Below are 26,226 nucleotides of genomic sequence, written 5' to 3' on the forward strand. Positions count from 1 at the left end.
GCTATTGCTCTTGAGTTGTTAGATTTCCTTCGGAGGTGCTCGGGCAGCTGTTAGCAAATCCCACCCCTCCTGGCTGAGCCTTTGCTCGCCCACCTGTCCTAGTGAAGCTGGAACGGCCTCCTGGCCCACAGTGATCCTCCAATTACAAAAAAAGTAAATCTTATACCTTTAAACGAGCAATTCAATATAATCTGAATCTCGGAAACGGCTCCAACGATTTTTATAAAATTTAGTATACAGGGGATTTCGGGGGCGATAAATCGATCTAGCTACGATTTATTTTCAGAAAATGTTGTTTTATTCGTGTTTTCAATAATCAAATTTATCGATAATCAACTTTTTGACTCTTCCCGACATCTATTGGCGAATAATAATACTATTTTTCATAATTGAGCATATCTAACTGCTTTAAAGACACAATAACACTAAAGCTATTTCAGTAGATGGCGTTGTTAAGCCACCCGAAGTTAATGAGTGTTTGGTTTAAGGTTAGACCAAGAAAATGAATTGTTTATTTATATTATTTGTCTCTTTTTAACTCACGTGTTCACTTAAAAATGCCTAAACGATCTTGGAATATTTCATCATTTTATCAATATATAATTCCTGTTTAAATATAATTTCTAAAAAACACAATTAATCAAAAAAAAAAAAATATATATCGGTCGTCGTCTAATGAATAATTAAAATATAAATAGCGGAAAATGAAGAAGACTGCGCACAGACAATTCCACATTAATAAATAATTGATAAACGTATTATAGAGTAATGTGGTTTTGTTTGTATACTTAAATTAATTAATGGTTTGTTTTGATTGAGCTATTTCTACATTTAAAAGGAAAATTGTATCTGTCGTTTAATATGTGTGGGTTTATTTGAGTTCTTTGTGATCATTATTTACTTTGTCTTGGCTAGGACCATCAACTCACGGACGATACGTCCTGTCTTAAACAGTTTCCAGTGTCTTTAGTGCGAGTTTTTTAACGTTCTCGATAGCGTAAAAGTTAACTCAGATTTGTATGGAGTTGGAATGTTTGCCTACGTTTGCCGCTAGGGGCGCTGTTCCAACTGCATACAAATTTGTATGGAGTTGGAATGTTTGCCTACGTTTGCCGCTAGGGGCGCTTTTCCAACTGCATACAAATTTAAGTTAACTTTTACGCTATCGAGAACGTTAAACAACTCGCACTTAGCTCACTGAGCTTAGTGAATGCGGGTCGGATGTTTCCAATCTTTATAATTAGAGACTAAAAATCACCCATTGTCACTGCTTATGAATTTCAATATTCGAAATCTTTTATTCCAGTGCTTTGTGACGGCCAGCGTCGCCATTAACATCGTGGGCCATGGCTGCGTCATCGGCTTCCCGGCTATATTGATTCCGAGTCTCCGGAAATCAGATTCCCACATCCATCTTACCAGATCTGAGGAGTCATGGATAGGTAATACCATATAATACATATACGAACCTCGGGTTTTTAATGCTTAGATCTTGCCACCTGGTGTTAAGTGGTTACCGGAGCCCATAGACATCTAAGACGTAAATGCGCCATCCACCTTGAGATATAAGTTTTAAGGTCTCAGTATAGTTACAACTTCTGCCCCACCCTTCAAACCGAAACGCATTACTGCTTCACGGCAGAAATAGGCAGGGTGGTGGTACCTACCCGCGCGGACTCACAAGAGGTCCAGTAGAACATGTCTTAATTAAGTATTTCATTAGAAACTTCGAGCATCGGTATTGGCGAGTCGCTCGATACGATTTATAAGTCGCGATGACTTCAAGATTATGGTGTAGAAATCTTCTTTGTAGCAGGCGATAATGACATACTAGTAGATATTTAATAAGTGTTTTTTTTTATTGCTTAGATCGGTGGACGAATTCACAGCCCACCTGGTGTTAAGTGGTTACTGGAGCCCATAGACATGTAGGTACAACGTAAATGCGCCTTGAGATACAAGTTCTAAGGTCTCCAATATAGTGACAACGGCTGCCCCACCCTTCAAACCGAAACGCATTACTGCTTCACGGCAGTAATAGGCAGGGTGGTGGTCCTACCACCAGTGTGTGGAAGATATTGATAACACTCGTAGTAGCGTGGGTTAAGCCTCCCACAAGATGGTCCGACGACCTATTGAGGTTCGCGGAGTCCGCTGGATGCAAGCAGAGCAGGACCGATCATTGTGGTGAGGCTTGGGGAAGGTCTTTGTCAAGCAGTGGACGTCTGTGAGCTGATAGAATAGTGGATATTGAAGTTAGTTTTATTATAATCTTTTAAGGTGATATTGTTCGGTTTACCGACGCGACGGTCCGGATGTTGTTGTTCGGAACTTGTGTATATGCAAGCTTCTCTTGAAAATATCGTGAGCGAGATTCAGGCATCTGTCAAATATCTTGTGTTGCACGATGGCTACCCGCCACAAAAACTAGGAACACCTTAAAATACTAATGACCTAGAAGTTGCTCATAATGTTGCGTTAGGGGTTTATATGTGATAATTATTAATTTATAATAATTTCACATAGAGCATTTTATAATTTCTCATTATTATTAGGTATATAGTGGATAATAAAAACTAATATTTGTATTTTTTCCAATTCCAGCATCTGTCGTCGGTTTCGCCCTCATCGTGGGAAACTTCATAATCACATTAATTCTGGACAACATCGGCAGGAAGAAGTCTCACATCCTCACCATTTTCCCAAACCTCGCCGGCTGGTTCCTGTTTCTACTAGTCAACAACTTTCCTGGTCTCATGGCGGCCAGGTTCCTCCAAGGAATCGCGATGGGCATGCTTGGACCTTTGGGCTCAATAATAATTGGAGAAATGACGGACCCAAAAAGCCGTGGAGTCTTTCTGACTAGTGTTTCTTTGTCACTGACCCTTGGGGTACTTTCCAGTCACGCTTTAGGGACGTGCTTCACTTGGCAGATCAGTGCTTTGCTGTGTTCATTAGTGACATTCATTAGCCTGTGCTTGATTATATTCACTCCGGAATCTCCATCGTGGCTCCTTTCAAAAGGACGCTACGACGAAGCCAGAGAGGGTTTCTTTTGGTTGCGAGGGAAGAATGCGAAAACGGAGCATGAATTGGAACGGATGATAACGTCTCAGAAGATGACTCGTAAAGCCAGTATTACAGGACAAAAAGATACAGTGAAAGCAAATCTCAAGAACTACTTCAGGTATTTAAGCGAAGCGGGCAAGAAGCCGGAGTTTGTGAAGCCCGTAGTGATAATGGTGTTCCTTTACATCATGTTCCAGTTCGCCGGTATAAACGTGATCAGTTCCTACGCTACCGACATCTTAGCAGAACTCCTTGATTCCGAGGCGAATTCAAACTTTCTGATGGTCGCTTTGGACATCGAAAGGCTGATATGCAATTTAATCGCCATATACCTTATGAAAACGTTAAAGAGAAGAACCCTTCTGTTCAGTACAACGATCATTTGTATTCTGGCATACATCAGTAAAGGATCCTACGTTTACGCCAAGCAAGCTGGCATATTAACTTATGACAGCCAATGGATTCCAATCACTTTAATTGGCATATATATGTTTTCGTTAACTGTGGGCGTGTCTTCGATACCATTTGCGTTATCAGGGGAGCTTTTCCCGTTGGATTACCGTGGCTTAGGTGGCGGGGTCAGCTACTTAGCTTTGTCTCTTAATTTCTTCATCGCTGTTAAATGTTTCCCTGTTTTAAGCTCAGCAATAGGGTTGTCGTTCACGTACTTCTTGTACGCTGGTATTGTGACGATTTGCATGGTGGTAGTTTGGATTATGTTACCAGAAACTAAAGACAAAACCCTGCAAGAGATAGAGGATAGGTTTAGGGGTTACACTGCTGAGGATGTCAAGAGTTCTCAGCCTCTCAACGCGGCCAATGGAGGCGGGGAGATGATGCGTAGATGTAGCTCTCATATTTTGTACTGATTTAATTCTAATTAATCGCCATTTAAATATTAATGATAAATATGTTACTTACATTAAACATTTTGTCACATTTCAAAAAGTGTTGTGGCAGAGTTATGTTTTTTTTTAAAAAGAATATTTATATATTTTTTGTATTTTTGTAATTAAGAATAACATCGAAGTCATCTTTGGTTTTCGTAAGCCGTAGCCTTAATTTGAACTACTTGTACGATCTAATCTCCTGGTTGTTAATTTAATTATTTCTAATGTTTTGAATAGGTACATTACAGTTTCCGTGGTCACGAATGACCAAAGAACTTTAAATATTTTACTAACTACTATCTTAAAGTTAGACCCTTAAGTAGTTCATATTATGAATACTGAAGCTCTTCTAAAGATAAATTACATTTGAACTTAATATGTGACATTTAGGTTAAGTCGGAAACATATCAGAAAAGTATTAAATCTCAAAATAAAACGATTCGTTTGAAATATATGTTTGTCAATTTATTGTTCCCAATAAATAATAATACTTGCATTTAATCTAATACGAATCTAGTTATCATCTGTTCCTCAACTAAGTACGTGGCCAGCTGACAAAGCTGGAGAGCACATCCTGTTCTTTCCTGTCGCGTGTCAACCTCCTTCCACTTTCCCCAGTTCCAACATCCTCTCGTTCTCGCGAGGGTCTGCTACCTCTTCCGCCATACCTTTAAACTGCCTCTCGATTTCGTAAAGAGTCTTCCCTTTAGTCTCCGGTAGGATGAAGTATAAAAAGATTCCGCATACCGCGACCCAAAAAGCGTACAGACAGAACGTCCCCTTGATACCAATAGTACCAAAGGACGCCGGTGCCGTTTTGACCACGACAAAAAACATTATAGACAGAAACATCCCTGAAATCCCACTACCGAGGCTGCGGTATGCCAACGGGAAAATCTCTCCGGCAATGGCCCAAGGAATGGGCAAAATACCCAACGTTTTGCCGAAAATGTAAAATAGAGTTGGGATAACTGGAGTCCATTTGTATTCATCAGGAAGGTACCCAAAATCTCGGAGGTACAATAGTAAAGCAGTCGTCAATAACGATATAACTGTCATGATAATCCCAAAGAAAAGGACAGTTCGTCTATTGAATCTGTTGACCACAATGCAGGCCAGTATTGCTGTTCCAAACCTCACGACGTCGACCATTAACATGCCAATATTGTCATCGATCAGGCCGCTTGTTACGTCACACATGACGGGCACAGTGTACGAAGGTATCACAGTCATCCCAGATATTTGAAACAGCACAAACATGAACATCATGATCAGAGTTGGTTTGTAAAATTCCGGTTTCTTAATCAGCTCTGCATAAGTCTTCAGCTTAGATTGTTTGGCCGTTATCAACGTGTGTCCCGTTTTCTTCTGACTCTGTAGAAGCACTTCGAGCTCTTTCTCCGAATCTTGATCGTAGCCCCGGAACCAGTGAAACGATCTCCTGCATTCGTTTGCCAGGCCTTTCGAAGCCAGATACGACGGAGTCTCCAGAGTCAGTGAAACGAGAACTAAGGACAGTGCATAGAAGCTGCCGCACGCTAAAGCCGCTGATCGCCAGTACAGCAAGGTGCCAAAGATGTGTGCTATTAGCATTCCCGCGGCGAATGCGAATGCTATTGTGGCCAGAAAGGCGCCACGGTATTTTGGTGAGGAGTATTCTGCGATGGACACCGGTGATGCAGCTGCTTGCACACCCATCGCAAATCCCTGCAAGACAAAAATAAACGTAAATAAATAATTAATATAACAAGAATATCATAGTTGCTTTATCGAGCAAAATTAATTGAATAATATGTTGCTCAGCCGTAGTTGACTGAGCAAATTTTATTAATACTTTTTCGGCTTCAACATAACGTTAATGTACATACATTATTATTATTTTGTACAAATTTGGTAGGACCTCTTGTGATTCCGGACGGGTAGGTACCACCGCCCTGCCTATTCCTACCGTGGAGCAGTAATGCGTTTCAGTTTCAAGGGTGGGGTAGCCGTTGTAACTATACTGAGACCTTAAATTCAAATTCAAATTCAAAACCATTTATTACTTAGAACTTATATCTCAAGGTGGGTGGCGCATTTACGTTGTAGATGTCTATGGGCTCCAGTAACCCCTTAACACCAGGTGGGCTGTGAGCTCGTCCACCCATCTAAGCAATAAAAAATAATATGACCCAGTATCAGTAAATCAGTATCATGTAAAATCACGAAGAAACAATTAATTTCACAAAAGACGAAATTGATAAAGAAATCTAAAAATATTACACGTTGACGTATTAATGTTTTAATTTATTTTCCGGTCCGGCGTCCCGAGGGGGAAGGCGATGGGAGAGATGTGCCCAGCACCAAAACGCTTCACGTTCCCCCTTTGCCTTTTCATGAGTTCTGCCTCATGCGAGGTTCAGACGTGTTGTTGAGCGACAGAAGGTTTTTAGTCGGTTCGACTCCAACATGCCTCGTCCTCCATCCCCCCAAAAAAAATCTAAAAGTATTTTATATCATCGTCCTTTTAATTCAACTTAATGTACAGGGTATTTATCGGCCAGTTGCTAGGTCAAAAGTTGACCTGGCACTGTGGCCCTATGAACAAGGTTTTGAATGTAGTATATTTGATAGCTACATTTGCCCTTGAAAGCAGCCGATTGTGTAACTCATTTAATGGTGAATTATTACTATCACATCTAGATGGCAGCAAGGGGCAAATAAGTTTATAGCTAAGGAAGAGCTCTGAGGAGTCCTCAGCGGTAAAGCTGGCTTTGTCCTTAGCATTGCTGATGCCCATGGTCGCTAACGATCCAGAGAACCGTGGGCCTTGTCAGTCTAACATAGCAATAAAAAAGTCTACATAAAACTAGTAAGTTACATATCTCCAATTAATTTAATTAGTAAAACAGAGCAGTTCACTGCGAACATAAAAAAAAACCTCCGTAAACATATCCCTTATAGTAACAGTATTCAAATAATATCTACAAGTAAAACCTGTTATACGAATTTTGAAAAGAATTCAATAACTTACTCATAGGAGTTGACCGAATAAAAAATACGAGGAAAATGAGTCGATGGCCGATGGTGACGTTTGTTTTAAATCAAGTTTTGCGGTAGATAAATTGTTTTTTATAATACTTTTGATTTTCGACCAAACGCTAAATAAAGAGATTCGAACTCTTAGAAGATTCTCAAGAACTATGAGAACTGAAAATAAAAGCGCGTACAGTTCAAATAACGCGATGTATTCAAGAAGGAACATTGGTGTGAAGATTTCTATGGTATATTCCAATTCCATAGCAGAACAATAATGCTCTATCGCTATATAACTGAATCGTTATATTTCTAATCATTTAATATTCATCTTACTCTTTATCTTTACCAATTTAACAACAGACCACAAAGAGCGATAGTTAGGTGACTGGTCGAAATACTGTAAATCAGTATTTAAAAAATCAATACTATTTTTATAGGATTGGTAAGAACGGAACGTATGAATAGAGTGTGGAACGGAGCATTAAGATGTGAGTGAAAGAAAACAGTAATAAAGGGAGAGAGAATGACAGGGAAAAAGAAGATGGCGAAGACGATTGAATGAGAAAACCGTAAAAAAAAGTGTGAGATAATTTTTAATTATAGAGTGTGGAGCGGAGCGTTAAGATGTGAATGAGAGAACATTAAGAAAGGGAGAGAGAATGACAAGGAAAAAGAAGATGGTGAAGACGATTGATCTAGAAAAGCGTAAAAAAAGTGTAAGATAATTTTTCATTATAGTGTGGAACGGACCGTTAAGATGTGAGTGAGAGAAAACAGTAAGAAAGGGAGAGAGAATGACAATAAAGAAAAAGAAGATGGCGAAGAGGATTGATTGAGAAAAGCGTAAAAAAAGTGTGAGATATTTTTTTATTATAGAGTGTAGAACGGAGCGTTAACATATGAGTGAGAGAAAACAGTAAGAAAGTGAGAGAGAATGACAGGGAAAAAGAAGATGGCGGAGACGATTCATTGAGAAAAGCGTAAAAAAATGTGAGATAATTTTTGATTATTATAAAGGAATAGTATTATTTAATGCGCCACGTTCGCAATTCTACATTTCTAAGCCCATTACGACATTATTCTCCAATGACGAGTGTACGCTTTAGATTTTCTCGCTAGAGTAAACGGAGAAGACGTAATGATAGACAATTACCCTCAAATAGTTTCCAATCAAATACAGTAATTGCGAGTAACATCACGTGCATTATTAATAAAATGCTTGGTTGTTGATTGAGCTGTTACTCGTGAACCGATCGCAAATTAATTGAACGAATCTGTTCTGAATGATCAAATTGATTTGCATCTGCCATTGTGTAGTGAAAGATACTGGAAACGAATACCTTGTGATCAAGATATTACGACATAAAGTTTGTACGTCACGAGAAATCGATAGTAGGGCTCGCGGTAGGTAATTTGTGGATGTAGCTGTTTACATATGAATGGATATCAAGGGTAGAAAGAACAATTAGTACAATGATAGTAAACAAGTCAGTGCAAATTTCCCTCGAAATAAGGGTTAAAATTGGTGGTACGTTTTACATTATTTTGGTTTATGGTGAGCGAGACGACGGCCCACCTAATGAAGAGTGGTTACTTAAGTATACATCACAACGGCAATACCGCCACTGATATTGAGACGACGTCTTTACCTCTCAAATTTACCTTTATTAGTTACGCAAATTATACATAAGTTTTTGTTCTTCGCAGACTTGTTTTTTGTTATCATTTGTCCATAGCCAAAGTCATTCGGGGAACATGAATTAACTATGTACTTATTCAATTAGAAAAAATGTTATTGTCAGCGAGATTTGAAACCTTGCATAGACGCATCGCTCGATGATAGTACAACAAACGCCTTATCAAATGAATCCGTTGCGTCCTGAGAATTTACTATTTATTGATTCTGCTGGTTGAATTGTATTTGAATATCGAACGATACCGCTGGTTATGTCACATACATTAAAAACCGGTCAGAAGATTGTACAAGATTCTACAACGATAATAATTTGCATGGCAATTCATCAAATGATATATAACCGATAAATCATTAAGGTTAGTACTATTTTAATCAGTATACCGGTTCGACTTTCCGTGTTACTTATATAATTTTTTTTCTCTACCTATTCGCTGGTAGCCAAAGAGGCTGTTTCAGCTACGTCCTGACGGGTAAGTGAGCTCACGAGGCTCAAACCAGAGTGCTGCTAACACTGGCCCTAGCAAGAGCAGTGCTTCCCAGAATCTACCACCGGATTGCAAACGCGACCCACTGAGAAGATACGGCGAGAAACTCAGTGGGCTGTGTCTATGGGTTGATTTACTCGTACCGAGCGCTATGACATGTCCTTCTTCAAACGAGGCTTGCGGAGAGTACTTTATGGTAGGCAGCGGCTTGGCTCTGCCCCTGGCATTGCTGACGTCCATGAGCAACGGTAACCACTTACCATCAGGTGGGCCGTATGCTCGTCTGCCTACAAAGGCAATAAAAAAAAGCCCTTCGTAGCAAGCGACGGGTTCGGCGAGCACGGTAACTGATGTTTGAGGTACCTAAAACACCTTTAATGAATCGGGAGGATCCGTAATGATGTGTTTAGGGCTACAGGGGATAATTAGTCAAAGAACTATTTACTTATCTATACCTAACTAGATTATCTGCTTACCTGCAATGAACGACTAATGAGGATGGTTGCCGGTCCCTTGGCCGTGATCATCAACGCCCACCCGCCCAGAGCCGGCAACGTGCTGAGCTGGTTGGTGATGCGTCTGCCCAGATGCTCCAGACTGAACGGCGCCACGATAATACCCGAGATCAGCGCCAAGCCCAGTATTGAGGCTGGAATAACGGAAACGAGAACTAAAAAAGGTTGTAGATCATCTATACATATAAATAAAATTGGAGTGTCTGTTTGTAATATTGAAATAACCGCTTTTTGCTACATGCATATGAATATGACGGCGTTAACGATATTTCTATTTAGCACGTGCAATAGGAGTGACTCACACAAGCCAGGTGCGCCGGCCGTGTCGTTCGACTCATAAACAACAGGTGCAACAGAAGTGACTCATAAATAAGCCAGCTGCGCCGGCTAGTATAAAAAGGCGGAACGCGCCTTGAAATGAACCACGTCATCTCGGATCCTCCTGATCCACTAACGGTGCTTTTAGGTACTTCAAGCACCGGTCACCGTTCTCGTCGAACCCGTCGCTTGCGACGAAGGGCTCGACGAGTAAATTAACTCTCAGACACAGCCCACTGAGTTTCTCGCCGGATCTTCTCAGTGGGTCGCGTTTCCGATCCGGTGGTAGATTCTGCGAAGCACGACTCTTGCTAGGGTTCGTGTTAGCAACATCGTCAGGTTTGAGCCCCGTGAGCTCACCTACTAAAGTTAAGGCTACGCTGAAATAGCCGCTAGGGCTATCAGCTTAGGTAGGAAAAAAAAAAAAAAAAAAAAAAAAAAATGAAATGAACATTCGTTGGACTGCGCTTGCCTGGTGCACTTACTATATCCTTGTTACGTTGTGTGATTCAGTGACTGTTGTACGTACTGGTTAAAGTTGGACAAGTGTTAAAGTGAATTGTTAAGATAACATATTGTTGATTAAATCAGGAACCAAAAAGTGACATCGTTTTACTTGGTGTTCAACAAGATAATGTCTACCCTCAAGCTTACATCAGAAGTGAGATCAGGACTCTACTCTCACTGGCGTGACGTGTTTGAACATGTTCGAAGTACAGCAAAAAAACATGATGCAGATCAGAATACTAGTAGTGGTATGCCACAAGAGCGTCAATGCAGCATACGTAAGTCGTGTAATAACGTCTCTGTTACCTCGATGGAAGATCTGAGCCACGAAGAAATCGTCACATCTTACGTTCTGGCTCATGTTGCCCAGTTGACTCTCGACTTATCACATGGCATTTAAACACGTAACAAGCTATTGCAAGAAATTAAGGCAAGTGCAAATCTCAAGTGAAACTTCGATCGCAATAATGGATCTGTCATGACGAGTGGGTAGTTCCGACACGAATCGTTTTTAAGCCAATGACTACTGCTAGAGTTACATGGCACTAGTACAGTAAACCAGGACATGAGACTGTGAATTGTCGCTGAAATTTTAGAATCTACTCGATTCAATACCAATAACACTACACGTTCGATGACTTCGGGCTCCAGCAAGCAAGCAAACAAGAAAGCAAGCAAGTTTCCGTGGGGAAGAAAAATTGACACATCTGAAGTCGTCGTGACCTGTAAGATAAGACGTCCGGTGCGTTCGTGTCTGGCGATGCGGCGGTGTTCGGGTTCCGCTGGCGGATGCAGGTTTTTCCGGTGAAGTGCGTGCTTGTGCGTGCTTGACAAGTGTTCGCGGTTGGCTTCCTCAGTGTGGGAGTAACATCGTGTAGCCGGAGGTGAGACTTCCGCGGTCGCGGCCCACCCAGTCCGCGAGAACCGGGCAGATCGCCTCGACGGTACGGAGGCCGGCTGACGGGTCCGCCAAACGACGAGACCACGCCTCCAGCACGGACTGCCGATATTGGAGCCCCCACGCTCCGGCTGCACTTGCGCTAGGGCGCGCCGCCTCGTAGGAGACTGTGAGGTATCATTGAATAACTGCGATCGCGCGCTGCCGGCGTCGCAGCGCGGCGACGTTCTTGTGGGTAAGGACGTGGCACCAGACGGGTGCTCCGTATAGTGCCATCGACCGCACGGGTACCATCACCCTGCCTATTTCTGCCGTGAAGCAGTGGTGTATTTCAGTTTGAAGGTTGGGGCAGCGGTTGTAACTATACTGAGACCTTAGAACTTCTATCTCAAGGTGTGTGGTGCGTTTACGCTGTGGATGTCTATGGGTTCCAGTAACCACTTAACACAAGGTGGGCTGTGAGCTCGTCCACACATTAATACGAAGAGCATAATCAAACGAAATTAGAACGAAGTTTAAAGGGCCGTTTAAAGTAGTTGAAGTATTGGATGGTGTCGATTTAATTTTGACTCTCACACATTCGCTTAAGGCTCGAGCTGCTACTTGCCTCACAAAAATACAGCCTGCAAAACCTGAACAACCTCCTCATCCGTGGGCGCCCGGCTCTCGCCTGCAAGTCGGCTGTTACGTGTGCGGTGATGCGAGCCAGGTAGCTTCTGGGTGTTCCATGCGCTACAACAAGAAAAACGACACTGCTCCAGGTGCTGTGGCAGGTTCAACCAGAGACATCAAAGTGTGTTCCAGAGCTTCAGTGTGTTACAGATAAGTGGTTTTGGCTTCCCCTTTATGTTCCATTCAGGGTCAGAATGTAGTCTTATAAAACAAAGTCATAGTAATTTATTCAATGATAAACGGTTTCATGAACAAGTCACTCTTTGATCTAAAAGTAACTTAGACCAATCATGATGGCAAGAGCACTTAGGGGATATTCACCTCGCCCTTAATAGTGCACGTTGTCGTGTAACAGGATTTACTCCAATAGAATAGACGTTTGCCGTTCAGGGTAGTTCACTTGAAATATCTTAAAGTTTCAACAGAGTGATAATCCCTCTAGATTAGATCTTGATTTAGCACGGTCGAAGACCGGCAAAAACATAAAAAAAAGGGCACAAACAGAAGCTTGGTTTAGTCGAGGCAAAGCTAAAGTCAAACTCTTTTCCGCTGAGGATTTTGTTTTCGTAAGTTAACCGAAAATGTAAAGGTCCCTTCAACATTACTGCAGTTTTGGAAAACGATAGGTATAAATTGAGACATGTAAATAGTTCTAATAGAGTGTACAAATTTCCCCATGAAAACTTACGTGAAATACCTCGAGGCCCGTCAGGCCTACTAGAAATTTCTGAAAATTATAGTGACGATGACGTGACGGCGTACACAGATGGGTTAATTAATCTTGTTCATGAAACTGATCTTAATGATGACGACTCTATCACTGACAATAGAAGCGACATTTTTATCCGCAAATAGCGATACTATTTCTGTGGGTAGTGATACAATGTCTATTAGGTAAGGCACCGCGGGTGCAGGTGTTAGAAATATAGAAAACGATGGTCGGTCTCGCACTATTTCTGAAGAAAGTCAGTATAAATGTTCTGGTTTAAGAAATGTTTTAACAAACGCTACCGTACACGCAGATTAAAAAAAAAAAAAAAAAGAGAATTGTATGTGGCTAGAGAGATGTTAATCCGGACTAGCAAAAAAAAAAGAAAAAAAAAAAGAAAGTGTGAAGTCATTGAAGGGTCTATCCGGTCCAATGACTTGGCTAAAGGGATGTTAATCCGGACTAGCAAAAAAAAAAAAAAAAGAAAAAAAAAATGTAGGTCGTTGAAGGGTGTATCCGGTCCAACGACTTGGCTAAAGGGATGTTGATCCGGACTAGCAAAGAAAAAAAGAAAACAAAAAAAAAAAAAGCGAAGTAAAAGAAAAAAAAAATGTGAAGTCATTGAAGGGTCTGTCCGGTCCAATGGCTTGGCTATAGGGATTTTCATCCGGACTAGCCACAACAATTAGCTACAGGGATTGCGATCCGGTCTAGCATTATCCGGTCCAGTTCGAAAAACTGAAGGGATAACAATTCCGATTTAAGTTAAAAGGGACATACTTACATACCTGAAGAGTTTTAAATGAACTGGCCCAGGTATGTAAGCAGTCAGTATTTATAGCCAGTATAGGATTTTCTGAAGAATTATGCGAACCGAACCGTACTAGATTGTTAATATCATAGACCACGTTTTAAGTTGCATCCGTTAAATGTCAGGATGAACGAACACGTTTGTTGTTCACAGACATACCATAAGAATGCGCGCACGAGGACGAGCGCACGTCAGTATGGCCGTGACGGCGTTAACGATATTTCTATTTAGCACGTGCAATAGGAGTGACTCACACAAGCCAGGTGCGCCGGCCGTGTCGTTCGACTCATAAACAACAGGTGCAACAGAAGTGACTCATAAATAAGCCAGCTGCGCCGGCTAGTATAAAAAGGCGGAACGCGCCTTGAAATGAACATTCGTTGGACTGCGCTTGCCTGGTGCACTTACTATATCCTTGTTACGTTGTGTGATTCAGTGACTGTTGTACGTACTGGTTAAAGTTGGACAAGTGTTAAAGTGAATTGTTAAGATAACATATTGTTGATTAAATCAGGAACCAAAAAGTGACATCGTTTTACTTGGTGTTCAACAAGATAATGTCTACCCTCAAGCTTACAAATATATATACGGTACATATACCAAAATAACATTTTTTACAATTTTTGTCTGTCTGTCTGTTTGTTCCGGCTAATCTCTGGAACGGCTGGACCGATTTTGACGAGACTTTCACTGATAGGTAGTTGATGATATAAGCAATAAAAAAAAAGTATATAAGGAGTAACTTAGGCTACTTTTTTTTTAAGACTAGCTTCGCCCCACGGCTTCCCCCGCGGTACGACAATAACCGCGGGTAACATCGCGGGACTCAGCTATCAATAATAAAATTTAATGTTTTCGAAGCGAAGCGAGGGCGGGTCGCTAGTCTACACTAATATTATAAAGAGGAAAGATTTGTTTATTTGTTTGTACTGAATAGACTCCGAAACTATTGAGCCGATTTGAAAAATTCTTTCACTATTTGGAAACTACACTATTCCCGAGTGACAGAGGCTATAATCTTTTTTGAAGAAAATTGGGGATTCTTACTGAAACTTCAATAATGTAACCCAAGATGTAAAAAAATACCTAAAATATTCTATTTATTCGAAAACTATTCTATATAATAAAATAATACTACGACTTTGCAGAACACATTTATTTACAAAAAGTGTTGTGACAGCATACGTCTAACTATTATAGTTATGCCGCAATAAGTGTTTCTTTTTTAAAAAAAAAATAGAACAACGTCATATATCGTTGAATTTTTGTTAAAGACCCGAGCGGAGCCGGAGCGGGCCGCTAGTCTATATATTAAAACGTAAAGCAAAAACGTTGTGCCCCTTTTTACGAAAATTGCGCGAACGGAGGAGTATCAAACGGGAGAATCTAATAATATTACCCCCTAAAAAAAAAAATGCAAATATTTTTTAAGCACACAGGATACTTTGATCTACAATAAAATGCAAACAGACACTTAGGATTTTTTAAGATTGGCGCGTAATAAAGTGAAACATGCACATGGGAGTTTTTGGCTGAGTATAGGTATTCAAAATAACTTTCATAATACATATATGAAAACATGATTTTGACCCAAATTTTCCGATCCATTAACGGTGCTTTTAGGTACCACAAGCACCGATCACCATCTTCGTCGAACCCGTCGCTTGCGACGAAGGGCTCGACGAGCGAATTAACCCATAGACACAGCCCACTGAGTTTCTCGCCGGATCTTCTCAGTGGGTCGCGTTTCCGATCCGGTGGTAGATACTGCGAAGCACTGCTCTTGCTAGGGTCAGTGTTAGCAATACTTCCGGTTTGAGCCCCATGAGCTCACCTACATGTCAGGGTGAAGCTGAAATAGCTTCTCAAGGGTATCAGCATAGGTAAAAAAAAAATGGCCCAAAATGTCACATAAAAGGTTTTAAATTTGCAGCGACGATATTTTCAATTTAGTTTGGTATTTGTGTTTGCAAAAGTCAAAGTTGAACTCAAGGTCGTCCATGTTCGTAAAACCTATAATCGAGAGAAAACTGCGTGGAACGTGACGCATTTTCATGGCAGTTTCAATGAACGTAAATCACGTGTACTTCTGTGTAATTTTCAGAACACAAACTCATCATTAGCTTCGTCCAGTACAATATTTGTGATTATCGAAGTTCTTGGTTTAACATTGAATCGTGTTTCCACAGGATTTATAGATGACTTCACGTAATAATTGTGGTTTGTAAGCACTATGAAACTATTTATTTTGGTTTTTTAAATTTTTATATTGCTTATATGGGTGGACGAGCTCACAGCCCACCTGGTGTTAAGTGGTTACTGGAGCCCATAGACATCCACACGTAAATGCGCCACCCACCCTGAGATACAAGTTCTAAGGTCTCAAGTATAGTTACAACGGCTGCCCCACCCTTCAAACCGAAACGCATTACGGCTTCACGGCAGGAATAGGCAGGGTGGTGGTCAGATGATAAGAATTTATTTGGTTATTGCATGTGCCGAGAATTTTAAACTCGCATATACATACTCATTCTTAGTCATGTGGAAAGAGCCAAAGGAAGCGCACTAGCGGACCCATCTTCATGGACATACTTGCATATGTGTGAGAGCGCATAAGAATAAATAATATGAAGTCGTCGTGGCCTAAAGGATAAGACGTCCGGTGCATTCGTGTGTAGCGATGCAACGGTGTTCGAATCCCGCTGGCGGGTACCAATTTTTCTAATGAAATACGTACTCAACAAATGTTCACGATTGACTTCCACGGTGAAGGAATAACATCGTGTAATAAAAATCAAATCCGCAAAATTATAATTTGCGTAATTATTGGTTTTTAATTATTTATTTTTATTGCTTAGATGGGTGGACGAGTTCACAGCCCACCTGGTGTTAAGTGGTTACTGGAGCCCATAGACATCTAGATAGAAAATAAAATTGAATTACAAATAGTGTAAGAAAATTTATTTTCTATTTTTTAGTTGGATTTTCTATAAAAGCGTATTTTGTTAGTTTTTTTTTTAAACTAACTATTATTTCTTTTTCATTTTTTAGTTGATTTTCAATTTATTCAATGTTTTATTTTTCAATCTTTTTTTTTTCACGTTGAATTGCCATCGATCCTTAATAAGTATACGAAATTTCGAGTTAATCCGACGTTTTGAAGGGGGTCAAAATCATGTTCAAAGATTCCGTTACATGCTAACATACATACGTCTGAAGCTAATAAAAGCGTATTAAAAAGAAGAAGAATACATCAAACATACGGACCTATGCCCTCTCAGTTATTTCTGCCACGAAGATGTTGCGCGTATCATCATCATCATCATCATCATCATCTTAGGCCTTACAGCCCAGGGTGGGCCTTAGCCTGGTCCAGTATGTCTCTCCAGACTGCTCTGTTCAGGGCTTTCTCCTTCCAGTTCTTGACGCCGATATTTTTGAGGTCGCGCTCCACGCCATCCAACCATCGGAGTTTGGGTCTGCCACGACTTCTGCGGCCCTCTGGTTTGCCATAGAGCAATTGTCTCGGCATTCTGGTACTCTCCATTCGAACCACATGTCCTGCCCATCGTAGGCGTCCAATCATGTTGCGCGTATGAGTAACAAATAATGCTCACGATTGGACCCTCAGCTTCACATCTCCAGATGGGAGCTACTAACGCAGTTGTGTCGTCGGTATATGTCTAAAACCGGTCAGAGCTCGGCCGTCCAACTAAACTTAACTTAGCACTGTCTGGTAAAACCATCGGAATGAGCAAACCACTTACCAACCCAAGACTCGTGGTCCGGGGTGAGTTGAACTGCTGAGTCTGGCTGCCGCAGTTGCTGCAACAGGACCCCGGGATACGCGATGTTCGCTCCGGTCCCTATCATGTACATCACGACTCCGCTTACAGCCAATAGCTGGAATACGAAATCAGAATTAATTTTACGCGTCCCATTGTTTTTGTTCGCAACAGATGGATGAACAAGCAACCCAAATGGAAATATCGTAACAGTAACTGGGTTTTGTTGCCTATTCTCCTGGGATACCTATTCGTTGGTAGTCTAGGGTGCTATTTCAGCTACGTCCAGATGGGTAGGTAAGCTCACGGGCTCAAACTGAGACAATTACTAACACCGGCCCTAGTACGTCGCAGAATCTCTCGGACCTCTTTACTGGTGGTAGAACCTCTTGTGAGTCCGTACGGGTAAATACCACCACTGCTTATTTCTGCCGAGAAGCAGTAATGTGTTTCGGTTTGAAGGGCGGGGCAGCTGTTGTAACTATACCTTAGAACTTATATCTCAAGGAGGGTGGCATGTTTACGTTGTAGATGTCTATGGGCTGGGTGGGATGTGAGCTCGTCCACCCATCTAAGCAATAAATAAAAAAAAGAATCTACTTCTAGATCGAAATCGTGACCCACTGACAATATCCGGCGAGAAACCGGTCCGGTGAGCACGTTCTCATCCGGTTGGGTGAGCACGTGCTACTTGCTAGGTATTAACGTAGTAACATTTCCTTCGAAATTTTAAAAGTTTACATCTGCCCCTACATTGTCGCATCCATTGACATTGATATTGAATCGTTGACATTGGAGTACGCCAGAGGTCTTATGGTTTAAACTAGGTTTTTTTTTAATTGTATTCTTTATTTCCTCGTCGTTGTTTCTGTGAAGCTACGATAAATCGCGATAAAGCGACAGGTTTAGAAACGTTAAGATCAAACCGGTTGTATTAGTTCTAGGATTAGTTACAATGCGTCTTCTCGTTTAAGTCTATTGTGGGTTTTTTCAATAGTGTAATTACTATACATACCCGGTGGTCCGATCGTGTTTTTTTTTCCTACCTAGCTGAGAGCCTTGAGAGGCTATATCAGCGTAACCTTAACTAATTAGTAGGTGAGCTCATGGGGCTCAAACCTGACGACGCTGCTAACACGAACCCTAGCAAAAGCCGTGCTCCGCAGAATCTACCACTGGATCGAAAAAGCGACTCACTGAGAAGATGCGGCGGAAAAAAAAAAGTGGGTTGTGTCTGAGGTTCGATCGTGTATATTTCGCCCGAGCAATGACTTCTGCTAAAACCTGTCCGTGCGTGCACAAGAAAAAACCTTACCAGTACTAACCAGCGGGAACCTTTTTGAGTTCTTACAGTATTAAATGAATCTTTAGTTCATTGCTTAGATGGGAGGATGAGTTCACGGCACACCTAGTGTGAAGTGGTTACGTGACCACTGATAGAAATCAACAGCGTTAATGTCGCCACGCACTCACTTTAAGACATGAGTTTTATATCTCTGTTTTATAATAACAACGGTTGTCCCATCGTTCAAGCTGCAAAGCGTTATGTTGCATGATAGAAACAGGCAGGATGAGAGTAGCTTGCATTATTCTTATAGATTTCCAGTAGATTACAGTATTTTTGAAGTCATACGACTTGCTCTTTTGTCGGAGAAGCGAGAACTTTTTTTGATTGGTCGACGAGCTCACAGCCCACCTGTTGTTAAGTGGTTACTGGAGCCCATAGACTTCTACAACGTAAATGCGCCACCCATCTTGAGATATAAGTTCGAAGGTCTCAAGTATAGTCACAACGGCTGACCTACCCTTCAAACCGAAACGTATTACTGCTTCACGGCAGAAATAGGCAGGGTGGTGGTACCTACATGTGTGGACACACAAGAAGTCCTCCCACCAGTAAAACCACCACGCGATTTTCTGGTCGTTAATCCTTAACCTGACATCGGGGGAGCCCGAAGACATTCTCAGAGGTTAGTTTCCCCCTCCAGCCCTTGTACAGCGGCGGCATATTTATAAAGAGAGAATAGTTCTTAGTTACGCCCTGCCACCTACGATGCAGCTCGTAGAATTCGAAAACGGTGGTGTCATTGACCTTATCAAGAAATAAAAATGCATCGGATAGTCACTCAAGAAGAGAAAATGAAGAAGAGTATTAACCAACAACTACATTGGCATAGAGCACTTGCAACGGACGACACTTTTTCTGCCAACATATATAATATATGTAACCTCTATATAATTTATGTCATAAACCCTAAAAGAGGTTAATATCTTATAAATGTGACATAAATGTTAATTTGAATATTGAAACATTAGAAGAAGGAACGTTAGAAATTATTAAACCATTTTTTGAACATTGAAATATAAAAAACGTAAAAACTGGTGAAGCAATAGCTTTAAATGTTGTTTCTCTTTATAGAGCAACTCGGTTTGTGCTATAGTTTTACTGGGCTAAGCTTTATTTTGCTGTGAATAAAATAGTACATTAGTATATAGAACAATAGTATATAGAAATCCAGCAAATTCATCACTTCTGTCCTGTTATCCAGAGAGCTTTAGTCCGGGCAGAAGGGGGTTCCCCGAAGTCCGAACCGCGCCCCCCTAAGGGGCCGCGAGAACCCCACGAGCCTTTATTAGATCTAAGCGATAAGTAGACAATTAAACTTTTTTTTCTTCTATAATTATCTGCAATCGGCTATATAGTCATAATCATTGGTCCAAGGGATTTATGTTGTGGATGACATTACATTAAATGTCATCAATTATAGCAGTTACTTTTAATTTCTTTAGTCTAAATTTAAAATTTGCCATCTTTTAAACGTTTCACATCTCTAGTTGTGTCTAGCAGGCACCTTGCCAATTCATTTGAGTACTCATTTAGTCTTTCTTTGTATCTCTTGCTGTTCTTGTTGACTTCCTCTCTAACAGTCGGCATTTCTAAGTATTCGTGAATCTCACTATATCTTACAAACCAATGACCGTTTGAGATAGTTCTAAGATCTCGATATTCAAGTTACTAGCGGAACCCCTTAGCGGAGACACTTAAGTTGAAATCTATATCTCTATATATAAAAATGAATTGCTGTTCGTTAGTCTCGCTAAAACTCGAGAACGGCTGGACCGATTTGGCTAATTTTGGTCTTTAATTATTTGTGGAAGTCCAGAGAAGGGTTAAAATGTAGATAAATAAGAAAATGCTCAGTAACAAATAAAAATAACAATTTTGTTTTTCCTTTGACGTGTCCCCCGTCGGACGGATTCCTTTTGTTTGTTTTAAGTTTATTTTATACAAAAGTTTAGATCTTTTATTTAACGATTGAGGCACTACGAAGTCTGCCGGGTCAGCTAGTAAAATAATATAATAACATAATAAAGTTGACATTGAAGTTGATTGCAAATCCGTGCTTGAACTAATAGTCTAATACCTTATAATAGCACTATGATTGTCGCATAATGAATGCTGACACACGTCTTTAGAAAAATACATTGTATTTTAAATTGTTAGGTAACGTATCGATTATTTCCGTGTTATAGAACATCGGGGACCAGTAAGTACTAAGGTGATCCGGAAAAAGATTAAGGAAGCGTGTGTTGCAGGAAACTAGATGACTCGAAGGACCACATTAATCATAGCGTTTTGTTTTATTATTTTATTTATTCAATATTATAGGACAGAAGCAATGTACTAATAATGTTAATAGAATACTTCCAGAAGCTTCATTTGACTTAAGTTTAAATTTTTTGATCTTTACCAAGTTCTGCTTCGTATTTTTGTTTCTCTGCCTAATCGCCGGTACGTAGGCAGCGGCTTGGCTCTGCCCCTGGCATTGCTGAAGTCCATGGGCGAAAGTAACCACTCACCATCAGGTGAGCCGTATGCTCGACTGCTTACAAGGGATACAAAAAAAAATTAAAATAGAAAAATCCTAGGGATCTAGTCCAGCTACGCCAGAACGGGCGATTTCACTTTCTATTAAGACGCTTTGAATAGCTGGGTAAATATTCAAAGTCGTATTGGCCCAAAAATATTAATGCCTTAACGTACCTACGCAAATTGTGTTCTTATTACTATCGCTATCTTATTATTAGTACTGTCCGTATTATTCTAGAACGGCGCAAGGTTCTCAGCTAAGTTGCTAAAAAAAAACTTATTGTTGCCTTTATTCTACTATCAATCAGGATGTCCACTTTTTTCATTCAGGCATATCATACGTTTCACGTATCATCCTTTTTCTTCTTTAGTTTTTGGCTCCGGCTCGGTTTGTGCATTAGCCAGCGTCAAGCAATAAGATTTTTATAATTCGCCGTTTTAATTATTTACAGTTTACGAATAATAAAAAACGAAGGAAACTTAATCAATTGGCATGAAATTAAATGAAATGAGATGAGATGATATGGTATGAAATGTAATCTCAGTAAAATGGTGGTCATTTACTGAGACTTTTTCAGTGGACTTTTTGGAGGACTCCGAGAAGTTACTTTCAGCGGCTTTGTTTCATTTTCCCACATTTGTGCACTTTCACAGATACAGTTAATGAACAACCGTTATTACACATTTAAAACCGAAGAAACACTAAATAGACAAAATAAAACAAATCACAAAACTTCACTCCTCGCGTTCCCGCTAAAAAGTCACAGTTATAGTCTGTAATCTATATATCCCATATATCCTCCTTCAAACAGCGCATCCAGATCTCTTTGGGACGACGCTAAAATAAAACAAATCATCATTCATCATCATCATTTCAGCCTATCGCCGTCCACTGCTGAACATAGGCCTCTCCAATAGATTTCCAGTGCGACCGGTCCATTGCCACCTGCATCCAACGAGACCCAGCGCTTTTTACTAGGTCGTCGGTCCATCTAGTAAAATAAAAAATAATCCATAAAACAAATAAGTACCTGTCTAAAAAACGGCGTTAAGCTGTGTTCGTGACAAATAACTTCGTCGGCCATCTTGATTCCGTCAAAATAATGTTTTCCTTAGTTTTTTTTACTACGTCTTTTTGAAGCTGAAACAAAAAAAAATACAAGATAAATTATCATTACAAATAACATTAACATCAGCATGGAACATAATTGAAAAAAAATATATGTATTTTGTAAATTGTAAATGTTTTTAGTTCTGCCTTTTAGTTGTGGGTTTTCGAATCTCTCACGAGAATAATTTTCGTTTAATTGTGCTTAACAACACTTTTTTGAGTGCCTCGTAGAGATTACTTCAAGCTACGTACTTTCGATAATATACTTCGGGGCCTTTTTTTTTCCTATCTCAGCTCAGAGCCTTGAAGGGTTATTTCAGCGTAAACTTAACTAGTAGGTGCGCTCAAACCTGACGATGTTGCTAACATGAACCCTAGTAAGAGCCGTGCTTCGCAGAATCTACCACCGGATCGGAAACACGACCCATTAAGAAGATCCGGAGACTCAGTGGGCTGTGTCTGTGGGTTAATTTACTCGTCGAGCCCTTCGTCGCAAGCGACGGGTTCGACGAGAACGATGCCGGTGATTCAGGTACCTAAAAGCACCGTTAGTGGATCGGGAGGATCCAAAACGACGTGTTTTGGGCGACATCGACACTGCTTTCTATTCTGTCCGCAGGATCGGGAATGCTTCGGGCCCAATCGCTAGCTCATGAATCGCCACTTACAAGAATAAAAGGTACCTATTTCATTTATAATTGAAGATATGACGATGAAGGGGATATCATGCAATTTGTTAATTTTGTAGAAAACCGTAAAATATGTTTATATAGGATAACTTAACCTATTGTAAACTAGTGAAAATAGTAGAAAACGACCAAAAACTTTTGTTATTTGTACTTTTTTTTCGTCATAACTCCTTCATCACACGAAATTTCTAAAAATAGCCTTTAAACCCGTAGTTTTAAGGTCTAATATGGTTTATAGGCACATAACACCTTCATTCAATGTAAAAACTCAATAATCTTAAAAATGATACTTAATCCCTTCATCCACTCATGTCTTCAATTAATATTCCAACAGTACATAATAGTAACTCATTATTTATCGCCATTCAATGTCTCACAAATAATTTTCTATCTCAATATGTGATTGATATTTTTAATTGCATATTGTCTGAAAGTAAACTACGCAATACAATTGCATACACATATTCATAATTACAATTTAAATAGTTTCTATGTCACCCGCGACTTCACTCGCGGTAATGTAAATTCACTAATAATTTTCTATCTCAATATGAGATTGGTATTTTTAATTGCACTAGAGGTCCCGCAGTAGTCGAAATTCGACTATAATTAATAATTGGGATTGTAAGTTTGTACACTATTATGATTGTATTTTATACTATTCTATAAAAATAATAATAAAGACAAACAATATTTAATCTATTCTCAATTTGACAACAAACGTCAAGAACAAAAGTTTGACAATAAATAGTATGCTTGCGTGTGTGCGTCAAATACATGGTATGTAGTGTGTGTTATGTTTTCTTTCTTGATTTAATGTATCTTTTATGCATTATTTTAATAAAATATTAGCATTGTGCACTTCTTCTCTATATTCTCTATAAGTGTGGAAAATTTCATACTCCTCCGTCCGCGCAATTTTCGTAAAAAGGAATACAAAGTTTTTGCTTCACGTATTAATATATAGATATTGTCTGAAAGTAAACTACGCAATACAATTGCATACACGTATTCATAATTACAATTTAACTAGTTTCTACGTTACCCGCGACTTCACTCGCGGTTATGTAAATTCAAAAATAAATTTCTATCTCAATATGAGATCAGTATTTTTAATTGCATATTGTCTGAAGCACACTACGCCATTCAATTAATTATTATATAACTAGCTGACCCGGTAGACTTCGTAGTGCCTCAATCGATAAATAAAAGACAAACTTTTGTATAAAATAAACTTAAAACAAAAAAAGGAAAAACAAAATTTTTATTTTTATTTAATTCCGAGCATTTTCATATTTATCTACCTTTTAAGCCTTCTCTGGACTTCCACGAATAATTCAAGACCAAAATTAGCCAAATCGGTACAGCTGTTCTCGAGTTTTAGCGAGACTAACGAACAGCAATTCATTTATATATCTATATGTTAATACGTGAAGCAAAAACTTTGTATCCCTTTTTACGAAAATTGCGCGGATTATTATAATGCATAAAAGATACATTAAATCAATAAAGAAAACATTACACACACTACATACCATGTGTTTGACGCAACACGCATGCATACTATTTATTGTCAAACTTTTGTTCTTGACGTCTGTGGTCAAATTGAGATTAAATATTGTTTGTCTTTGTTAATATTTATTTTTAGTGTAGTCTTGGCGAAATTTGTGATTATAGAAGTATAAAATACAATCATAATAGTGTACAAACTTACAATTCCAATTAATTAAAGTCGAATCTCGACTACTGCGGGACCTCTGGTATCCATAATTACAATTTAACTAGTTTCTACATTGCTGCGAGTGAAGTCGCGTAGATAATAAAGCTCTCTTCTGCATGGTTAAAATTACTAGGCGCAATGTAATTTACGTTATGGTATGTTCTTTACTGCAATTCCGGACGTGTATGCAAAATTTCATGGTGATCGATTGAATACTTAACATGTGAAAGCGTGACATACAAACGAACTCACTTTCGCATTTACGTTATTAGATAATGGTTTTGGATAAACAAATATGAATAATCTTTAAAGAACAACAGAGTAATGATATTTGTGTTTAGTAACAAAAATACACACTGTATAGGCTGGAAGGGTTACCAGATTCGTTTTTCTAAATCATAGGATTTTGATTGAGGTTAGAGCCTATTATTGCGGTAGACGGCTCCTAATACAGAAGGTCAGAAATTATATTTATTAAGTTCCAAACATATAATATTTATTAAATAATATAAATGTAAATCATATTCATTCATTGACCACTTTTGATGCTCTGAGCTGCTTTGATGCTCTTGCTATTATAAGGACAGGTTTGAAGGTATAATTTATTTTATAGTGACATCGGCGACCGTCTTTATAAACTTGTAAAACTATTCAATGTCAAATATGTTTTATTACATATTGAGAAACGAGTTCGGTGGCCTGGAGGTCGCGGGCTAGAGATATTACGTCCTTGCATGATATTTACATACCTACAGCCATCAAATATTTATGTATAACTAGAGGTCCCGCAGTAGTCGAAATTCGACTATAGTTAATTGGAATTGTAAGTTTGTACACTATTATGATTGTATTTTATACTTCTACAATCACAAATCTCGCCAAGACTACATACACTATAAAAAATATTAACAAAGACAAACCATATTTAATCTATTCTCAATTTGACAACAAACGTCAAGAACAAAAGTTTGACAATAAATAGTATGCATGCGTGTGTGCGTCAAATACATGGTATGTAGTGTGTGTAAGTTTTTCTTTGTTGATTTAATGTATCTTATATGCATTATTTTAAAAAAATATTAGCATTGTGCACTTCTTCTCTATATTCTCTATAAGTGTGGAAAATTTCATACTCCTCCGTCCGCGCAATTTTCGTAAAAAGGGATACAAAGTTTTTGCTTCACGTATTAATATATAGATATTGCTATATTTGCAAATGTTATGACGTAAAGAAGCACTTGTTTGCTTCAAACGACGCCGGTGAATTAATGACAGGCCAGCTTGCGACCACAGATAGGTTCCATCAGAATCGTCATGCATTTGAACAGGTGCTAATGTCGTACAACTATCTCTCTGTATCGGTGAAGTGGTTCACGATGGTCTTGATGACTTCTGTAACCACGCAAAATCAGATTAGCCGAGAGCGGGGACCCACATAAGTCACAAATTACAACTTTAGACG

At 39.5% G+C, this 26,226-nt stretch overlaps 2 protein-coding genes and 1 long non-coding RNA gene across 3 annotated transcripts in view; 2 read left to right on the forward strand and 1 right to left on the reverse strand.

Annotated features, from left to right (window-relative positions):
• Nucleotides 1–4,411, forward strand: part of LOC101746523 (facilitated trehalose transporter Tret1) — a 27,830-nt gene extending 23,419 nt beyond the window's left edge. Inside the window, exons 2-3 of the mRNA XM_004926921.5 lie at nucleotides 1,307–1,442; nucleotides 2,605–4,411. Coding sequence (XP_004926978.1) covers nucleotides 1,307–1,442; nucleotides 2,605–3,938 — 1,470 coding nt within the window. The 3' untranslated portion in view covers nucleotides 3,939–4,411. The remainder of the gene's footprint in view (nucleotides 1–1,306; nucleotides 1,443–2,604) is intronic.
• The window catches only part of LOC101746387 (facilitated trehalose transporter Tret1), a 31,614-nt gene continuing 9,790 nt past the window's right edge, over nucleotides 4,403–26,226 (reverse strand). Inside the window, exons 2-5 of the mRNA XM_004926920.5 lie at nucleotides 22,276–22,385; nucleotides 17,356–17,491; nucleotides 9,635–9,807; nucleotides 4,403–5,666 (exon numbers count right to left, since the gene is read on the reverse strand). Of these exons, the coding sequence (XP_004926977.1) occupies nucleotides 4,554–5,666; nucleotides 9,635–9,807; nucleotides 17,356–17,491; nucleotides 22,276–22,329 (1,476 nt within the window). The 5' untranslated portion in view covers nucleotides 22,330–22,385 and the 3' untranslated portion in view covers nucleotides 4,403–4,553. The remainder of the gene's footprint in view (nucleotides 5,667–9,634; nucleotides 9,808–17,355; nucleotides 17,492–22,275; nucleotides 22,386–26,226) is intronic.
• On the forward strand, nucleotides 10,104–14,112 carry LOC134201550 (uncharacterized). The gene is made up of 2 exons (XR_009976903.1): nucleotides 10,104–11,382; nucleotides 11,986–14,112. It is a non-coding gene; the product is annotated as an uncharacterized LOC134201550 (long non-coding RNA).

The sequence above is a fragment of the Bombyx mori genome, chromosome 27 (assembly GCF_030269925.1).
Source record: "Bombyx mori chromosome 27, ASM3026992v2".
Taxonomy (NCBI): Eukaryota; Metazoa; Arthropoda; class Insecta; order Lepidoptera; family Bombycidae; genus Bombyx; species Bombyx mori.